This window comes from Pleurodeles waltl, chromosome 10 (genome assembly GCF_031143425.1).
Source record: "Pleurodeles waltl isolate 20211129_DDA chromosome 10, aPleWal1.hap1.20221129, whole genome shotgun sequence".
In the NCBI taxonomy this organism is placed as follows: domain Eukaryota; kingdom Metazoa; phylum Chordata; class Amphibia; order Caudata; family Salamandridae; genus Pleurodeles; species Pleurodeles waltl.
In genome coordinates this window covers 502,764,528-502,785,488 of record NC_090449.1, presented here as the reverse complement: position 1 = coordinate 502,785,488, position 20,961 = coordinate 502,764,528, and the positions used below count along the sequence as shown (strand labels likewise).

General features: G+C 44.8%; 1 protein-coding gene across 3 annotated transcripts in view; it reads left to right on the top strand.

The window, feature by feature from the left end:
* PTPN23 (protein tyrosine phosphatase non-receptor type 23) overlaps positions 1-20,961 on the top strand; it is a 582,812-nt gene that overhangs the window by 290,344 nt on the left and 271,507 nt on the right. For all 3 annotated transcript variants that reach the window (XM_069210890.1, XM_069210891.1, XM_069210892.1), the window contains one exon: positions 1,146-1,300. In XM_069210890.1, coding sequence (XP_069066991.1) covers positions 1,146-1,300 — 155 coding nt within the window. The remainder of the gene's footprint in view (positions 1-1,145; positions 1,301-20,961) is intronic.

Below are 20,961 nucleotides of genomic sequence, written 5' to 3'. Positions count from 1 at the left end.
CAACGCTATAAAGCAGGGTGTTATCTTTGTCACATTTAGTCTGACTGCCTGTGGTCCCTGGTGCTGAGAACAAGGGAGGATATCTTGTAATTGCTTATAGCCTAGCCAGCCATGGCTTCTTACATTAGGGTCTGCAACAAAATTAGCAGTGTTATCTGCACACCACAAAATAGTTTTCATGAACTTTGACTGCTTGACATGTCCTGCTTTCTAGTTGCGATGTGCCTGACCTTTCCTAATTAAGTGGTGTATATTAACCTGCTACCTCCACTTTTGTCCCAACAAGCATACAGGAATGGTCCCCCATCCAGAGGCCCTGCCCCCAGATGTAACCTGATGTCACCAAGGAAACCTTTGTAGGCGTCACTGCTCTTTCAGCTCTGCTACCCAAATGCAGCTCAGCCAAAGCACCTCCTTCCAAGCACTCAGCGCCCACTGCTGCTCCAGTGCTGGGACCCCTCACCTTGCTCTACCAAGGGCTCCACGATCCTTAGATACAGTGCTGACTTCTGCTCCTTACTGGAATCCCACTCACAGCTCCATCAGTGCACCTCAGTTCACACACTCCAAGCCCTCAGCTGTGCCAGTGCCAGAACCCCACACACTGTCAGCCAGAACACCTCAGTTCTTACAGTCAGTACACACTGCTGTTCCAGTACTGGGACCTCAGCGCAGTTACATCAGTGCACCTCAGGTCACACACTCCAAGACCCTCAGCCGTGCCAGAACTCCACACACTGTCTGCCAGAGCACCTCAGTTCTAATATTCAGTCCCACTGCCAAGCCAGAACTGGACCCAAAAGAGCAAAAAACAGCTCAATTGGCGGCGTTCCGACCGTGGCGCTTTCCCCATGGTCTTAATGTAGAGGTCGGACTGCCACCACAAGTGTGGCAGTCTTAAGAACTCCACTTGTAATGATGGCGTAATTGTCCTAATTACTAAGAAAATGTACTGCCCTTGGAAGCTAACGCTTTCAGTTTTATCTTGCTGCATTTTAATTAGTTGTACAATCTTAAGCATTTTATCCGAACCCTAACCTTGGGGATATCTGCAGTAGTATTGGACAAAGTGTGATAACTATATCAACAGTAGCCCCTTTAATAATTAGATTTCTGCGGTTAATTGTTTATTCTCATTTTTCCAGATGACAAAGTAGTGCTGCAGTCAATAAAGCGCATTTTGTGCAAAGTGCAGGAGATGAAAACCCAGCGGGAATCCCTGGAGCAGCAGCTGAGAGATACTATCCAGAAGGATGACATCACCACATCCCTGGTGACCACAGACCGCTCAGAAATGAAGGTGTATATCAATATGTTTTCATGGAGCTTTGTGCCAGGGTATTCTGACACTCTGTATTGCAATGTACCATTTTTACAGCATTTGCAGGCCCTTGAAACGCTTAGTTTAAATATGATCATCAGCACCGTTTTGGAGTGTATTGTTGAAAAGGTGTGGTATGCAGTATTAGTATATGGAATTTTTGGTTGAGGAATGGCTTGGTTCATGGGTCATTGTGTGACTCATAGTTGGTCAATCACCAGGTATGTCATGCAGGCAGATTTTTATCAGGGATTTCTTGAGACTTTAGTACCTTGTATGGTAGCAAGTGAATTCTTCCTCATGGATTCCATGGGAATGCTGTGATAACTTAAGGTTATTATTCTCTGACAATGTCAGGCACATTAAATTTAGACTGCCGTTCCCATTAATTAACTCTTTAGGTCACTGTTATATTTCTTGAATATATGACAAATGGATAGATTTATTTTGTGCTAAATAAATTACTATTGTCTTCATATTCAGTTAGGACAGGTATTCTGTAGACCTGAAGGTAAACACCTTTATAAAATGATAAATGTATCTCCATATGGATTAAGGTTCTTCAGTTATCACCGACTACAAATCCTTGGTGTTTTTGAAACGACTAAGGATACCATGTCCTAATGTGCTGGTTTGAGCCATTGCCTCCCCTACTAGTAACCACTAGTCCATCAGCTCTTAGTCTTATCCCTATTGACCAACCACATTCCTCAGTGCTCATGTGGTATATCTCACATGCAATACTCCAACCAAATCCTCCATTGCCTAGTCTGACCCTGACACATGCCCATTAGGCTGTTGAACTCCTAGCGCATCAGTTCTTCTAAACTCTGGCTCTGGACCCACTGGTGGGTTGTAAGTGGTATGTATGTATGTATGTATGTAAGTAATATTTAAAATAGTTATCCCTGTTTGTATACTATTTTCCAACGTCCAGTTTTAAAGCAAACCCTTGCAAGTATTCCCAAGAAAGACTCCTTGAAAACCTTCCAGTATTTATTGCTGCTGATTTGTTTTTTGTTTTTTTTAACTTCACAAATCAATTTTTACAGAGAATGTGTGTTCGATGGCATCTGTCGCTGCAGATACACATGTTGTGCACAGTCCGCCATCTGGTGTTGGGTCGGAGTGTTACCAGTTGTTTTTCTTCGAAGAAGTCTTTCGAGTCACGAGACCGAGGGACTCCTCCTCTTTGCTTCCATTGCGCATTGGCGTCGGCTCCATCTTAGATTGTTTTTTTTCCACCCTCGGGTTCGGACGTGTTCCTTTTCGCTCCGGGTTTCGGGACGGAAAGATAGTCAAAACTTCTAAAAACAACGTCTGTATTGTTTCGCTCGGGATCGGGATAGTTAGAATCGACACCGAATCGTGAAGAGCTCCGGTAGCCCTTCGGGGTAATTTCGATCCCCCGTCGGGGCCTGGTCGGCCCGACCGCGTGTAACATCGACACCGATGCAACGGACCCCGTTCCGATTCTGTCCTAAATGCCACAATAAATGTCCATATACGGACCAACATTTGGTCTGTAACTTGTGCCTGTCACCCGAGCACAAAGAAGAAACTTGTGAGGCCTGTCGTGCGTTCCGGTCCCAAAAAACGCTCCGTGACCGTTGAGCCAGAAGATTACAGATGGCGTCCACGCCGACAGAACGCCGAGAGTTCGAGGAACAAGGAGAAGAGGAGGAAGCCTTCTCCATCCATGAATCGGACTCGGATGAATTCGACGAAACTGTGAGTAAGACGTCGAAAAGCACACAGCACAAGAAAACAGACAAGGCCCAGGGGACGCCACTGCTAACTGGCCATGGCTCAACCCATAAAGGTGACCGTCCATCGGCACCGAAAAAGGCCAAACTGGTGCCCAGAACGTCCGACTCGGGTCGAGACACAGGCACGCAACAGTCTCGGGACCGAGAAAGTGTTGCCGAAAAGGATCGACGCCGAGAAAGCGGAGCCGACGCTGCTCGACGCAGAGACAGCGGCACCGAGGATGATCGACGCCGAGAAGGCTCGACTCCGAAAAAGAAGAGATTCGCCTCGGAGCCGAAAACAAAAAAAGACACAGTTTCGGTGCCAAAACAACCAGCAACCGAACCCACTACCGGCTCATATTCAGAGGAACAATCATTGTCCTCTCAAATGCGTAAACACAGGTTTGAAGAGGAGTTACAGACTACTGATGTAGACCATACACAAAAGAGGATCTTCATCCAGAGTGGAACAGGGAAGATTAGCACTCTTCCACCAATCAGGAGAAAAAGGAGACTAGAGTTCCAAACTGAACAACTAACACCACAAGCAAAGGTGGCAAAGAAAGCAACTCCGCCACCCTCTCCTCCACCTGTAACTCAGATATCACCGGCACAAACTCCGTCGCATTCACCGGCTCACACCACCATGAGCCAAGATGACCAAGATGCTTGGGACCTATACGACGCCCCAGTGTCAGACAATAGTCCAGAGTCATACCCTACCAAGCCCTCACCACCTGAGGACAGCACAGCGTATGCGCAGGTGGTAGCTAGGGCAGCAGAATTCCACAACGTGTCGTTAAACACAGAACCTGTCGAGGATGACTTCCTTTTTAACACCCTCTCCTCCACCCATAGCAACTACCAAAGCCTGCCTATGCTTCCAGGAATGCTAAGGCACGCGAAGCAAATCTTCAAAGACCCTGTCAAGACTAGAGCGATCACTCCGAGGGTAGAGAAAAAATATAAAGCACCTCCCACAGACCCTGCTTTTATCACCTCTCAACTGCCACCAGACTCAGTCGTGGTAGGAGCAGCTCGCAAAAGAGCCAATTCCCACACATCGGGCAATGCACCACCCCCGGATAAGGAAAGCCGAAAATTCGACGCAGCTGGGAAAAGAGTCGCTGTACAAGCTGCAAGCCAGTGGCGCATCGCAAACTCTGAGGCGCTCCTAGCGCGTTATGACAGAGCCCATTGGGACGAGATGCAGCATCTCATCGAGCATCTACCCAAAGAATTTCAAAAGTGGGCAAAACAGGTGGTTGAGGAGGGGCAAAACATCTCCAATAACCAAATACGCTCCTCTATGGATGCAGCGGACACAGCTGCAAGGACAATAAACACTGCAGTAACCATCAGAAGGCACGCATGGTTACGCACGTCTGGCTTTAAACCAGAAATACAGCAAGCAGTACTCAATATGCCGTTCAACGAACAACAATTGTTCGGACCAGAGGTTGACACGGCGATTGAGAAGCTGAAAAAGGACACTGACACAGCCAAGGCCATGGGCGCGCTCTACTCCCCGCAAAGCAGAGGCACTTTCGGCACCTTCCGTAAAACATCCTTCAGAGGGGGGTTTCGGGGTCAGGCCACACAAGCCAGCACCTCACAATCAACACCGTCTACCTACCAGGGACAGTACCAAAGGGGAGGTTTTCGGGGCCAGTACAGAGGGGGACAATTCCCGAGAAACCGGGGAAATTTCAAAGCCCCAAAACCCCAACAACCAAACAGTGACTTACAAGTCACTCAACCCCTCCACATAACACCAGTGGGGGGAAGACTAAGTCAGTTTTATCAATCGTGGGTGGATATAACAACAGACACTTGGGTCTTAGCAATTATCCAACATGGTTATTGCATAGAATTTCTACAGATACCTCCAAATATCCCACCAAAAACACAAAAACTGTCAAAACAGCATTTAGACCTCCTAGAAATAGAAGTTCAAGCACTACTGCAAAAAGAAGCAATAGAACTGGTACCATGTACAGAAATAAACACAGGAGTCTATTCACTGTACTTTCTAATACCCAAAAAGGACAAAACACTGAGGCCAATCTTAGATCTCAGAATACTAAACACCTACATCAAATCAGACCACTTTCACATGGTCACGCTACAGGAGGTGTTACCACTGCTAAAGCAACAAGATTACATGACAACCTTAGATCTCAAAGACGCGTATTTCCACATACCGATACACCCTTCGCACAGGAAATACCTAAGGTTTGTATTCAAGGGAATACACTATCAATTCAAAGTCTTACCGTTCGGTATAACGACCGCACCAAGAGTATTTACCAAATGCCTAGCAGTAGTAGCCGCACACATCAGAAGGCAGCAAATACACGTATTCCCGTATCTAGACGATTGGCTAATCAAGACCAACTCGCTAACAAAGTGTTCACAACACACAGAGTATGTCATACAAACCCTCTACAAACTCTGGTTCTCCCTCAACTACAAAAAATCACACATTGTGCTGTGCAAAATACAGCACTACTTAGGAGCGGTAATCAACACAACAAAAGGATTAGCCACTCCGAGTCCACAAAGGGTTCAAAATTTTCACAAGGTCATACATGCCATGTATCCAACACTAAAAATACAGGCAAAAGTGGTTTTAAAACTCCTAGGCATGATGTCCTCATGCATAGCCATTGTCCCAAACGCAAGACTGCACATGAGGCCCTTACAACAGTGCCTAGCATCACAATGGTCACATGCACGGGGTCACCTTCTAGATCTGGTGTTGATAGACCGCCAAACATACATCTCGCTTCTATGGTGGAACAGCACAAATTTAAACAAAGGGCGGCCGTTCCAAGACCCAGTGCCACAATACGTAATAACAACAGATGCTTCCATGACAGGGTGGGGAGCACACCTCGATCACCACAGCATCCAAGGACAATGGGACGTACATCAAACAAAACTGCATATAAATCACCTCGAATTACTAGCAGTATTCCTGGCGCTAAAAGCATTTCAACCCATCATAACCCACAAATACGTTCTTGTCAAAACAGACAACATGACAACAATGTATTACCTAAACAAGCAAGGGGGAACACACTCGACACAGCTATGTCTCCTAGCACAAAAGATATGGCAATGGGCAATTCACAACCACATTCGCCTAATAGCACAGTTTATTCCAGGGATCCAAAATCAACTAGCAGACAATCTCTCTCGAGATCACCAACAGGTCCACGAATGGGAGATTCACCCCCAAATCCTAAACACTTACTTCAAACTTTGGGGTACACCGCAAATAGACCTATTTGCAACAGAAGAGAACGCAAAATGCCAAAACTTCGCATCCAGGTACCCACACAGACCGTCTCAAGGCAATGCCCTATGGATGAACTGGTCAGGGAAATTTGCATACGCTTTTCCCCCTCTCCCTCTCCTTCCATATCTAGTAAATAAATTGAGTCAAAACAAACTCAAACTCGTATTAATAGCACCAACATGGGCAAGACAACCTTGGTACACAACACTACTAGACCTGTCAGTAGTACCACACGTCAAGTTACCCAACAGGCCAGATCTGTTAACACAACACAAACAGCAGATCAGGCATCCAAACCCAGCATCGCTCAATCTAGCAATCTGGCTCCTGAAATCCTAGAATTCAGACATTTAAACCTCACTCAAGAATGTATGGAAGTCATAAAACAAGCTAGAAGACCATCCACTAGACACTGCTATGCAAGCAAATGGAAAAGGTTTGTTTGCTACTGCCATAATAATCAAGTTCATCCATTACACGCATCCCCAAAAGATGTAGTGGGATACTTACTACACTTACAAAAGTCAAATCTAGCCTTCTCTTCCATTAAAATACACCTTGAAGCAATATCTGCATACCTGCAGATTACCCATTCAACTTCATTGTTTAGGATACCCGTCATTAAAGCATTTATGGAGGGCCTAAGAAGAATAATACCACCAAGAACACCACCTGTTCCTTCATGGAACCTTAACATCGTCTTGACAAGACTCATGGGACCACCTTTTGAACCCATGCATTCTTGCGAAATACAATTCTTAACCTGGAAAGTTGCATTTCTCATTGCCATCACATCTCTAAGAAGAGTAAGTGAAATTCAGGCATTTACAATACAAGAACCTTTTATCCAAATACACAAAAATAAGGTTGTACTAAGAACCAATCCTAAATTCCTACCAAAGGTTATTTCACCGTTCCACTTAAATCAAACGGTAGAGTTACCAGTGTTCTTCCCACAGCCAGACTCAGTAGCTGAAAGGGCACTACATACATTAGATGTCAAAAGAGCACTAATGTACTACATCGACAGAACAAAGGAGGTTAGGAAAACAAAACAACTGTTTATTGCTTTTCAAAAACCTCATACAGGAAACCCAATATCAAAACAAGGTATAGCCAGATGGATAGTTAAGTGCATCCAAACCTGCTATCTTAAAGCAAAGAGACAACTGCCCATTACACCAAGGGCACACTCAACCAGAAAAAAAGGCGCTACCATGGCATTCCTAGGAAATATTCCAATGCACGAAATATGTAAGGCAGCCACATGGTCCACGCCTCACACATTTACTAAACACTACTGTGTAGACGTGCTATCCGCACAACAAGCCACAGTAGGTCAAGCCGTACTAAGAACTTTGTTTCAGACTACTTCCACTCCTACAGGCTGAGCCACCGCTTTTGGGGAGATAACTGCTTACTAGTCTATGCACAACATGTGTATCTGCAGCGACAGATGCCATCGAACTGAAAATGTCACTTACCCAGTGTACATCTGTTCGTGGCATTGGTCGCTGCAGATTCAGATGTGCCCACCCGCCTCCCCGGGAGCCTGTAGCCGTTGGAAGTTATCTTCAACATTTGTACATTTGTGTATATATATATATATTACTTAACCTTAACTTGTACATACTTATTCATTCCATTGCATGGGCACTATTACTAACACACACAACTCCTACCTCACCCTCTGCGGGGAAAACAATCTAAGATGGAGCAGACGCCCATGCGCAATGGAAGCAAAGAGGAGGAGTCCCTCGGTCTCGTGACTCGAAAGACTTCTTCGAAGAAAAACAACTTGTAACACTCCGACCCAACACCAGATGGCGGACTGTGCACAACATGTGAATCTGCAGCGACCAATGCCACGAACAGATGTACACTGGGTAAGTGACATTTTCATTACTATGCGTGATCATACACAACCCTATACCACTTATTTATGACTTTCAGACATTAATTTGAGCAATATGGTTGAGGAACCAGGCTCTAGTCCCGGTGTTGGCTCAACATGCTTTGATTCTGGGCAAATCAATCTCTTAATCACCCACGTTTATCTTAATTAATCTGACTATGTGTAATGTCATCTAATATTCATGTGAAGTGCTCTAATACCCTGGGGCATGATCGGACTATATAAAACTGCTTTTGTGTACGTGTGTGTAGAGATATATACATATGTTCGGTGGCATGTGTAGATACACATGCTGTGCATTATCCTGCCATCTAGTGTTGGGCTCGGAGTGTTACAAGTTGTTTTTCTTCGAAGAAGTATTTTCGAGTCACTGGACCGAGTGACTCCTCCCTTTCGGCTCCATTGCGCATGGGCGCTGACTCCATCTTAGATTGTTTTCTTTCCGCCATTGAGTTTGGACGTGTTCCTCTTCGCTCCGTATTTCGAATCGGGAAAGTTAGATAAAGTATCGAAAATTAGACGGTATTGTTATCGCTCGGTACCGGTTTAGTGTTAGGGTATCGGCACCGACATCAAGACCGCTTCGGCGGCCCTTCGGGGCTTCCACTCTTCACCGAGGCCTGGTCGGCCCGACCACACCCATCGTCCCAGACTAATGGACCGGACCCCCTTCTGTTTCTGTCCTAAGTGTCACACAAAGTATCCTTATACAGACTAGCACCGGGTCTGTAATCTGTGTTTGTCACCTGAACACAGAGAGGATACTTGTGAAGCTTGCCAAGCGTTTTGATCGCAAAAGACCTTGAGAGATCGATGCGCAAGAAGACTGCAAATGGCGTCGAAACCGAAAGAACAGCTCGACGTCAAAGAGGAGGAAAGTATCTCCATCCAAGAGACGGACTCGGATGAATCTGAAAGTGAACGACCCTCGACGGTGCAACGAACCGTGAGTAAACCTGCCCCGTCCCAAACTCAGGGTCACACCAAAACACTTAAGGCCATGGGGACGCCACCGCCAGCAGGCCATGGCTCAACCCACCGAAAGGAAGGTGACCAAACATCGGCACCGAAAAAGGCCAAGGAGTTGCAGAAGACTTCCGACTCCGGTTGAGAATCCGGCACCAAACTATTTTGACACCGAGTGATCGAATCAACAAAACCCCGAAAAATCTCCTCAGAACCGAAAACGACTAGAACAGCAGAAACTTCGGTACCGAAAAAAGCGGCAGCGGAGCCGAAAAGAAGCTCTTATACAGAAGAGCAAGGACTTTCCATGCAACTCAAGGAAAGACATTGATTTGAGCAAGAGTTAGGTATGGAAGAACCTGACCATACACAACGGAGGATGCAGATCCAAAAAGAGACTGGCAAGATTCAGACTTTACCGCCACTCAAATCGAAAGGGAAACTTGCATTTCGGGAAACACAAATGCAGCCAAAGGCCAAAGTGGTTAGAGACAAATCACCAGCACCAATGGTCTCACCACAACCATTCCCACTGCACTCACCACAATTGTCACCAGTGGGAACACCTATAATGCAGTCACCCACACATACTGGGATGACCCAAGATGATGCGGATGCATGGGATTTATATTATACACCAGTATCTGATAACAGCCCTGAATGTTATCCAACCAAGCCGTCACCACCAGAAGACAGTACTGCATATACGCAGATACTATCCAGGGCAGCTACGTTCCACAACGTAGCAATGCACACAGAGCCAGTGGAGGATGACTTCCTTTTGAACACTCTGGCATCCACCCATGCATCCTACCAAAGTCTGCCAATGCTCCCGGGCATGCTCAAGCACGAGCAACAGGTCTTCCAGGAGCCTGTAAAGGGAAGAGCTATCGCGCCTAGAGTTGGAAAAAAAAAATACAAACCACCCCCAACACATCCAGTGTTCATAACACAGCAGCTCACACCGGACTCAGTGGCTGTAGGGGCAGCAAGAAAAAGAGCAAACTCTGTCATCAGGAGATGCTCCACCACCTGACAAAGAAAGTCGGAAATTCAACGCTGCAGGCAAGCGAGTGGCATCACAAGCAGGCAATCAATGGCGAATTGCGAATTCACAAGCCCTACTTGCACGCTATGACAGGGCACACTGGGACGAGATGCAAGACATCATACAGCACTTGCCCAAGGAACACCAAAAACGTGCCCAGCAAGTAGTGGAAGAGGGACCGGCCATATCTAACAACCAGATAAGGTCTGCACTAGACTCAGCGGACACGGCAGCACGGACTGTTAACACGGCTGTAACCATTCGCAGGCATGCATGGCTGCGAAGTTCTGGATTCAAGCCAGAGATTCAACAAGCGGTGTTAAATATGCCGTTTAATCAACAACAGTTATTTGGGCCGCAAGTCGATACAGCCATTGAAAAAAGACATGGACACGGCCAAAGCCATGGGCCCGCTCTATTCCCCACAAATCAGAGGCACCTTTAGGGAACCACAATTCAGAGGGGGGTTTCGGCAACAAACATCTGCACCTTCAACCTCTCAAACCAGATCCACCTATCAATCACAATACCAAAGGGGAGGGTTTTGTGGTTCCTATAGAGGTCAATTCCCAAAAGGAAGGGGAAAATTCCAACCAGCCAAACCAAGCCAGACCCAGCAGTGACTTCAAAGTCACAACACCCCAATACTTGTCACAGGTGGGGGGGAAGCTAAACGCATACTACCAAAACTGGACACATATTACCACAGACACATGGGTCCTATCAATTATCCAACAAGGTTATTGCATAGAATTCACAACATTCCCTCCAGATGTGCCACCAAAAATGCACAGACTGTCTCAACAACACGTAGACCTATTACAAATAGAGGTCCAAGCACTGCTTCAAAAACAAGCACTAGAGCTTGTACCCAATCACCAAAAAGGAACAGGCTTCTACTCACTATATTTCCTGATTCCAAAAAAGGACAAAACGTTAAGACCTATCTTAGATCTGAGAACACTGAATCTCTTCATCAAATCAGATCATTTCCACATGGTAACACTTCAAGACGTAGTTCCCTTACTAAAAAAGGAGGCATACATGACAACATTGGTTCTCAAGGATGCGTATTTCCACATACCCATCCATCCTTCTCACAGAAAATACCTAAGGTTTGTAATGCAAGGCAAACACTATCAGTTTAAAGTGCTACAGTTCGGAATAACAACAGCCCCCAGAGTATTCACAAAATGCCTAGTAGTAGGAGCCGCTCACATAAGGAGACAGCACATGCACGTATTCCCATATTTGGACGACTGGCTAATAAAAGCCAACACTCAAGAACAATGTCAATTTCACACGCAATACATCATAGAAACTCTACACAAACTAGGGTTCTCTATAAATTACCAAAAATCACATCTGCAACCATCCCAAATACAACAATACTTGGGAGCAACACTCAACACACAAAGGGCGATTGCCACTCCAAGACCACAAAGAGTCCAATCATTCCAAAATGTAAGATCAAGCATACAACCAAACAAACACTACATGGTAAAGTTTGTAATGAAACTACTAGGCATGATGTCCTCATGCATAGCCATTGTCCCGAATTCAAGATTACACATGCGGCCCTTACAACAGTCCCTAGCAAAACAATGGACACAAGCACAGGGTCAACTTCAAGATCTAGTGTTGATAGACCGCCAAACACACTACTCGCTTCAATGGTGGAACCCTATAAATTTAAACAAAGGGTGGCCATTCCAAGACCCAGTGCCTCAAGCTATTATCACAACAGATGCTTCCATGGTTGTGTGGGGAGCACACCTCAACAATCACTGCATACAGGGTCAATGGGACAATCAACAAAAACTACTTCACATAAATCACTTGGAACTGCTAGCGGTATTTCTAGCATTAAATGTATTTCAGCCATTAGTAGCCCACAAACACATTCTTGTCAAGACAGACAACATGACAACAATGTACTATCTCAACAAACAAGGGGGGACACACTTGTTACAACTGTGTCTCTTAACACAAACGATTTGGCATTGGGCAATTCACAACCACATTCGCCTAATAGCACAATACATACCAGGCATTCAGAATCAGTTAGCCGACAGTCTCAATCGAGATCACCAGCAAACTCACAAATGTGAAATACATCCCCAGATCCTACAGGATCACTTCCGCCACTGGGGAACACCAAACATAGACCTATTCGCAACAAAAGAAAACGCAAAATGCCAAAACTTTGCGTCCAGGTACCCACAACCTCAGTCCAAGGGCAATGCTCTATGGATCAGCTGGTCAGGGATATTTGCTTACGCTTTTCCTTCTCTCCCACTCATTCCTTATCTAGTCAACAAACTAAGTCAAAACAAACTCAAACTAATACTCATAGCACCAACCTGGGCTCGCCAACCGTGGTACACAACACTGTTGGACTTATCAGTAGTACCCCACATCAAACTACCAAACAGACCAGATCTGTTAACACAACACAAACAACAGATCTGACACCCGAATCCAGCATCACTCAATCTAGCAATCTGGCTCCTGAAGTCTTAGAATTTGGACATTTAAATCTTACACAAGAGTGTATGGAGGTCATTAAACAAGCCAGAAAACCTACAACAAGACATTGTTACGCAAACAAATGGAAAAGGTTCGTTTGCTACTGCCACACTAATCAAATTCAGCCACTACATGCCTCCACAAAGGACATTGTAAGCTATTTATTACACTTACAAAATTCTAATCTAGCATTCTCTTCCATTAAAATCCATCTCACTGCAATATCTGCCTATCTGCAGATTACACATACAACATCACTTTTTAGAATCCCAGTCATTAAAGCATTTATGGAGGGACTAAAAAGAATCATACCCCCAAGGACACCACCAGTACCTTCGTGGAACCTTAATATTGTATTAACACGACTCATGGGCCCACCATTTGAACCCATGCATTCTTGTCAAATCCAATATCTCACTTGGAAAGTAGCCTTTCTAATAGCTATCACATCACTTAGAAGAGTGAGCAAAATACAAGCATTTACTATTCAAGAACCCTTTATACAAATACATAAACATAAAGTGGTTCTCCATACAAATCCAAAATTCTTACCAAAGGTCATATCACCATTCCATGTAAACCAAACTGTGGAACTCCCAGTCTTCTTTCCACAACCAGACTCAGTAGCTGAAAGGGCCTTGCATACATTAGACTAATGTATTACATTGACAGAACAAAACAGTTTCGTAAAACAAAATAATTGTTTTTGGCTTTCCAAAAACCTCATGCAGGTAACCCTATATCCAAACAAGGCATTGCCAGATGGATAGTTAAATGCATTCAAACTTGCTACATTAAAGCAAAAAGAGAATTACCTATTACACCAAGAGCACATTCCACTAGAAAGAAAGGCGCCACAATGGATTTTCTTGGGAATATATCAATGACAGAAATTTGTAAGGCAGCCACCTGGTCTACGCCTCATACATTTACTAAGCATTACTGTGTAGACGTGTTAGCAACACAACAAGCCAAGGTAGGACAGGCTGTACTAAGAACATTATTTCAGACAACTTCAACTCCTACAGGCTAAACCACCGCTTTTTGGGGAGATTACTGCTTTGTAGTCTACAGGGAGTGCAGAATTATTAGGCAAATGAGTATTTTGACCACATCATCCTCTTTATGCATGTTGTCTTACTCCAAGCTGTATAGACTCGAAAGCCTACTACCAATTAAGCATATTAGGTGATGTGCATCTCTGTAATGAGAAGGGGTGTGGTCTAATGACATCAACACCCTATATCAGATGTGCATAATTATTAGGCAACTTCCTTTCCTTTGGCAAAATGGGTCAAAAGAAGGACTTGACAGGCTCAGAAAAGTCAAAAATAGTGAGATATCTTGCAGAGGGATGCAGCACTCTTAAAATTGCAAAGCTTCTGAAGCGTGATCATCGAACAATCAAGCGTTTCATTCATTATAGTCAACAGGGTCGCAAGAAGCGTGTGGAAAAACCAAGGCGCAAAATAACTGCCCATGAACTGAGAAAAGTCAAGCGTGCAGCTGCCACGATGCCACTTGCCACCAGTTTGGCCATATTTCAGAGCTGCAACATCACTGGAGTGCCCAAAAGCACAAGGTGTGCAATACTCAGAGACATGGCCAAGGTAAGAAAGGCTGAAAGACGACCACCACTGAACAAGACACACAAGCTGAAACGTCAAGACTGGGCCAAGAAATATCTCAAAACTGATTTTTCTAAGGTTTTATGGACTGATGAAATGAGAGTGAGTCTTGATGGGCCAGATGGATGGGCCCGTGGCTGGATTGGTAAAGGGCAGAGAGCTCCAGTCCGACTCAGACGCCAGCAAGGTGGAGGTGGAGTACTGGTTTGGGCTGGTATCATCAAAGATGAGCTTGTGGGGCCTTTTCGGGTTGAGGATGGAGTCAAGCTCAACTCCCAGTCCTACTGCCAGTTCCTGGAAGACACCTTCTTCAAGCAGTGGTACAGGAAGAAGTCTGCATCCTTCAAGAAAAACATGATTTTCATGCAGGACAATGCTCCATCACACGCGTCCAAGTACTCCACAGCGTGGCTGGCAAGAAAGGGTATAAAAGAAGGAAATCTAATGACATGGCCTCCTTGTTCACCTGATCTGAACCCCATTGAGAACCTGTGGTCCATCATCAAATGTGAGATTTACAAGGAGGGAAAACAGTACACCTCTCTGAACAGTGTCTGGGAGGCTGTGGTTGCTGCTGCACGCAATGTTGATGGTGAACAGATCAAAACACTGACAGAATCCATGGATGGCAGGCTTTTGAGTGTCCTTGCAAAGAAAGGTTACTATATTGGTCACTGATTTGTTTTTGTTTTGTTTTTGAATGTCAGAAATGTATATTTGTGAATGTTGAGATGTTATATTGGTTTCACTGGTAATAATAAATAATTGAAATGGGTATATATTTGTTTTTTGTTAAGTTGCCTAATAATTATGCACACCTGATATAAGGTGTTGATGTCATTAGACCACACCCCTTCTCATTACAGAGATGCACATCACCTAATATGCTTAATTGGTAGTAGGCTTTCGAGCCTATACAGCTTGGAGTAAGACAACATGCATAAAGAGGATGATGTGGTCAAAATACTAATTTGCCTAATAATTCTGCACTCCCTGTATGCACAGCATGTGTATCTGCAGCTACACATGCCACCAAACGTTTGTGGCATGTTCCGCTGCAGATTCACATACTATGCATAAGTCCTGCCATCTAGTGTTGGGCTCTGAGTGTTACAAGTTGTTTTTCTTCAAAGAAGTCTTTTAGAGTCACAGGATCGAGTGACTCCTCCTCTTCGGCTCCATTGCGCATGAACTCCTTCTTAGATTGTTTTCCCGCAGAGAATAAGGTAGGAGTGATAGAGTATAAAGAAAAGAGATGTCCATGCTAATGGAATAGTTTTTTTATATATATATATGTGTAACACTCCGAGCCCAACACTAGATGGCAGGATAATGCACAGCATGTGAATCTGCAGCGTCTCATGCCACAAACAGATGTACACTGGGTAAGCAATATTTTCCATATATATATATATATATATATATATGTGTGTGTTTGATGGCATGTGTAGCTACAGATAAACATATTTTGCATAAGTCCGCCATCTAGTGTTGGGCTCGGAGTGTTACAAGTTGTTTTTCTTCGAAGAAGAATTTTGGAGTCACGAGATTGAGTGACTCCTCCTCTCGGTGATAGTGTGCATGGGCGTCGAGTCCTTTGTTAGATTGTTTTCTTTTCGCCGTCTGGTTCGGACATGTTCCCTCTCGCTCCGGTAGATCTCGATTTGGTACTACCTGAACTCTTCTATCTTTTCTTTAAACGTGGGTATCGTTTTTAAAAATGTTTTTCTGACTACATTCAGCCCGATTGTATCATCGGAATCGATTAAACGCCTGTGCCCTTCTCGGGCCTACTGCATCACAGGCCTATGGATCGGACTCCGTTTCGATTCTGCCCTTGGTGTCACGCAAAGTTCCCCAACACTGACCAGCACTCAGTGTGCAACCTCTGCCTCTCTCCCGATCACAAGGAAGAAACATGTGAGACGTGCCGATCCTTCCGCTCCAAGAAGACTCTGCGGTATCGGAGAGCACGTCGGCTGGAGATGGCATCGAGGTCGACCAAACAAACAGACACCTGACATTTTCGGTGAGGAACAAGCACAGACTGCAGTTTCCATTGCAGACTCTGATTCCAACCGTGACTCCGATGGGGACAGCCAAGTGATTTCTGTGGAGCAGTAGATGAGTTCGCCAGCCTCTTCCCATCAACAAAAACATTCCAAAAAGTCATCACAATTGGTCTTAGGTACACCACTGCTTGCCGGCCATGGTCAGACCCGAAAGTTACATCTCGACGACCGGCCTTCGGGTTCAGCGTTGAAGAAGACCAGAATGCATTCGACCGAACAGACTACCGCGCCTGTTTCGGGATCAAGACAGAAGGTGGAGGGCTCCACTTCTGAACCGAAGCATTAGTCTATGACCTGAAGCTGAAGCACCCAAGCTCCTCTTCGGAGCCGAAAAAACTTCCATCTGCTTCAGAGTTTACATTTTTAGCCCGATTAAAGCAGTCGGTCACCAAGCTTTCGGAGCTCAAAACTGTGGGAAAGAAATATGCTCCATCTGTAGAAGAATCAACAGACATTAGGCCTATACTTGAAGTGATGGACCATAAACAACGAAAGATCCAAATCCATAATGATACTGGAAAAATTGCCTCTCCTCCTTCTATAACCAAAATGAAGCTCTCTTTCCAAGAGTTTGGAAGCTGGGCCTTCACCTGCCAAAATCTTCAAACTCAAGGAGAAACCAAAGGTAGTACATCAGCCTTCACCACCACATTCTCCTTTGCTTCCCACTTCTCCAACACCTGATACTCCACCACCTACACAGTCTATGCAATATCCTGCCTTCTCACATGGGGATTACGTGGGTGATAATACTTATACTGTAGACCCATGGGATTTGTATGACCCAGACCCTATCCCATCAAATGACTGTGATCTATATCAAACTAGGCCATCTCCACCTAAGGACACCATGGCCTACCAGGTTGTGATAAAGCACTACCAATTCAAAGTACTACCTTTTGGAGTAACAAGAGCACCAAGGGTATTTACCAAATGCCTAGCAGTGGTTGCAGCATACCTCAGAAGACAGTATATACATGTCTTTCCCTATCTGGACAACTGGCTCGTAAAAGCAAGTACCATTCAAACCTGTCAACAATACACAGTTGATACCCTACAGTCTAGGGTTCACAATCAATTACCAGAAATCTCACCTTCGGCCAGCTCAAATACAATCATATCTGTGAGCAATTCTGAACACTCAGTCAACATTAGCCTACCCAAACTTCAAAGAATTCAAATGTTTCACAGTCTCATATCTCAGCTACAACACAATCAAACTTACACAGTAAAGTTTATTATGAAACTATTGGGAATGATTGCATCGTGCATATCAGTAGTGCCCGATGCACGTCTAAACATGAGACCCCTACAACAGTGTCTTTCTCAACAATGGTCTCAGGCACAGGGTCAACTTAATCTAGTGTTGTTGGACCGCCAGCCTTACAACTATCTGCAATGGCGGAATCCCACCAACTTATCAAAAGGGCTGCCATTTCAGGACCCTGTGCCACAAACCATAATCACCACAGATGCATCAATGACAGGTTGAGGAGCCCATCTCAAAAATCTTACTGTACAGGAAGAATGGGACTCAATCCACATACTTACCACATAAACCACTTGGAATTGCTGGCAGTGTTCTTAGCACTCCAGCTACAGATCACACACAAGACAGTGTTAATAAAGACAGACAACATGAGAACAATGTATTATCTGCAAAAACAGGGGGGGATACGCTTATCACAATTGTCCCTTCTAGCACAGACAGTGTGGAAGTGGGCAATTCACAATCTCATTCACCTACTAGCAGAGTATATCCGACCAACTAGCGGACCTCTTAAGGAGGACGCAGCAACAAATACACAAATGGGAGAGTCACCACAAGTAATTCAACAGTGCTTTCACATGGTGGGAACACCAAACATACCTTTTTGCAGCAAGGGAAAACACAAAATGCCCAAACATTGCATCCAGGTACCCATACCCTCGATCCAAGGGCAATGTTCTGTGGATCAATTGGTTAGGGATATTTGCTTACGCTTTTCTCCCCTATCTCACCAATTTGGTTTCTGGTCAACAAGATCCATCACACTTCTCTCACTATGATACTCATAGCTCCCATGTGGGCACATTAACACTGGTACACAATATTATTGGATCTATCTGTAGGACCACATCACAAGCTCCCAAACAGACCAGACCTATTGACTCAAAACAAATGTCAAATCAGGCATCCCAATCCCAGTATGCTCAACATGGCGATTTGGCTCCTGAGGTCATACAGTTTGGATATCTACAGCTTCCATCAGAATGTATGGACATTCTAAGGGACACACATAAACCTACAACCCGGCAGTGCTATGCAGCTAAATAGATATGTTTTGTATATTACTGTCAACCCAAAAACATTGATCCACTTAAAGCATCAGTACAGGATATTGTATGTTATTTGCTTTACTTGCAAAATGCAAATCTTGCCTATTAATCTATTACAATTAATTTAACAGCAATAGCCTACCTCCAAAACACAAGGCACACTTCTCTGTTCAGACTTCCTGTCATAAGCTTTTATGGAAGGCCTTAAAAGTGTTATTCCACCTAGAGCTCCACCAGCTCCTGCCTGGAATCTTAACATTGTGCTCACAAGGCGTATGGGTCCACCATTTGAACCCATGCATTCTTGCGCTCTTGGAAAGTTGCTTTCCTGGTAGCAATTACTTCCTTAAGGAGAATTAGTGAAATTCAAGAAAACACTTTCGAAGAACCTTTCTTCCAAATTCACAAACACAAAATAGTACTTAGGCAAAGTAAATCTTTTTTTGCCCAAAGTGGTTTCACCATTTCACATCAGTCGGTCAGTGGAATTGCCTATCTTCTTTCCATAGCCAGATTCAGTTGCTGAAAGAGCTCTCCACACTCTTGATCTCAAGAGAGCTCTCATGTATTATGTAGACAGAGCAAAATATTTTTGAAAATCTAAACAACTTTTTGTGGCTTTTCAACAGCCTAATAAGGGTAATCCTATTTCAAAACAAGGATTGGCCAGATGGCTAGTAAAGTATATTCAAACTTGCTATCCTAAAGCTAAAAGGCAACTATTAATAACTCCTAAAGCACATTCTACTAGAAAGAAAGGAGTTTCAATGTCATTCTTAGGAAATTTACCAATGGCAGACATATGCAAAGCAGCCTCATGGTCCACATCACACACATTTACTAAACACTACTGTGTGTATGCGCTGTCTCGCCGACGAGCAAATGCTGATCAAGCAGTACTTAAAACATTATTTCAAACTACTCCAGCTCCTACAGGCTAGCCACTGCATATTTTAGAAGGGGACTGCTTTTTAGTGCATGCAAAGCATGCTTATCTGCAGCTACACATGCCATCAAGCGGAAATTGTCACTTACCAAGGTTATATCTGTTCGTGGCATGTAGTGCTGCAGATTCACATGCGCCCTCCCTCCTCCCCGAAAGCCTGTAGCCGTTGTGGTACTTTCTTTATGTAAATATGTATATACATTGCATGGACATTGTAGGAAAATGCCTCTCATGGCATGGTTACCCCGTAACACTTTGCGTTTTGTTGATGCTAGTTATGATTGAAAGTGTGCTGGGACCCCGCTAACCAGGCCCCAGCACCAGTGTTCTTTCCCTAAACTGTAACGGCACACAGATAAGTCCCTTGTAAATGGTACCCCTGGTCCCAAGGGCCCTGTGGCCAGGGAAGGTCTGTAAGGGCTGCAGCATGTCTCATGCCACCCTGAGGACCCCTCACTCAGCACATGAACACTGCCACACAGCTTGAGTGTGCTGGTGGGGAGAAAGTGACTAAGTCGACATGGAACTTCCCTCAGAGTGCCATGCCTACAACCCACTGCCTGTGGCATAGGTATGTCACCTCTCTAGCAGGCCTTACAGCCCTAAGGCAGGGTGCACTATACCACAGGTGAGGGCATAGTTGTGTGAGCAATATGCCCCTACAGTGCCTAAGCCAAATCTTAGACATTGTAAGTTCAGGGTAGCCATAAAGAGTATATGGTCTGGGAGTCTGTCAAATACGAACTCCACAGTTCCATAATGGCTACACTGAATTCTGGGAAGTTTGGTATCAACTTCTCAGCACAGTAAATCCACACTGATGCCAGTGTTGGATTTATTGAACAATGCACACAGAGGGCATCTTAGAGATGCCCCATGTATACCAGCCCAATTCCTAGTGTTAAGCTAACCAGTTTCTGCCAGCCTGCCATATCCAGATGGGTGTCTGGCCACCTGGGGTGAGTGCCTTTGTCACTCTGTGGCCCGAAACAAAGCCTGTACTGGGTGGAGGTGCTTCTCACTTCCCCTGCAGGAACTGTAACACCTGGTGGTGAGCCTCAAAGGTTCAAGCCTGATGTTACAGCGCCCCAGTGCACTCCAGCTAGTGGAGATGCCCGCCCCTCCGGACACAGCCCCCACTTTTGGCCGCAAGTCTGGAGGA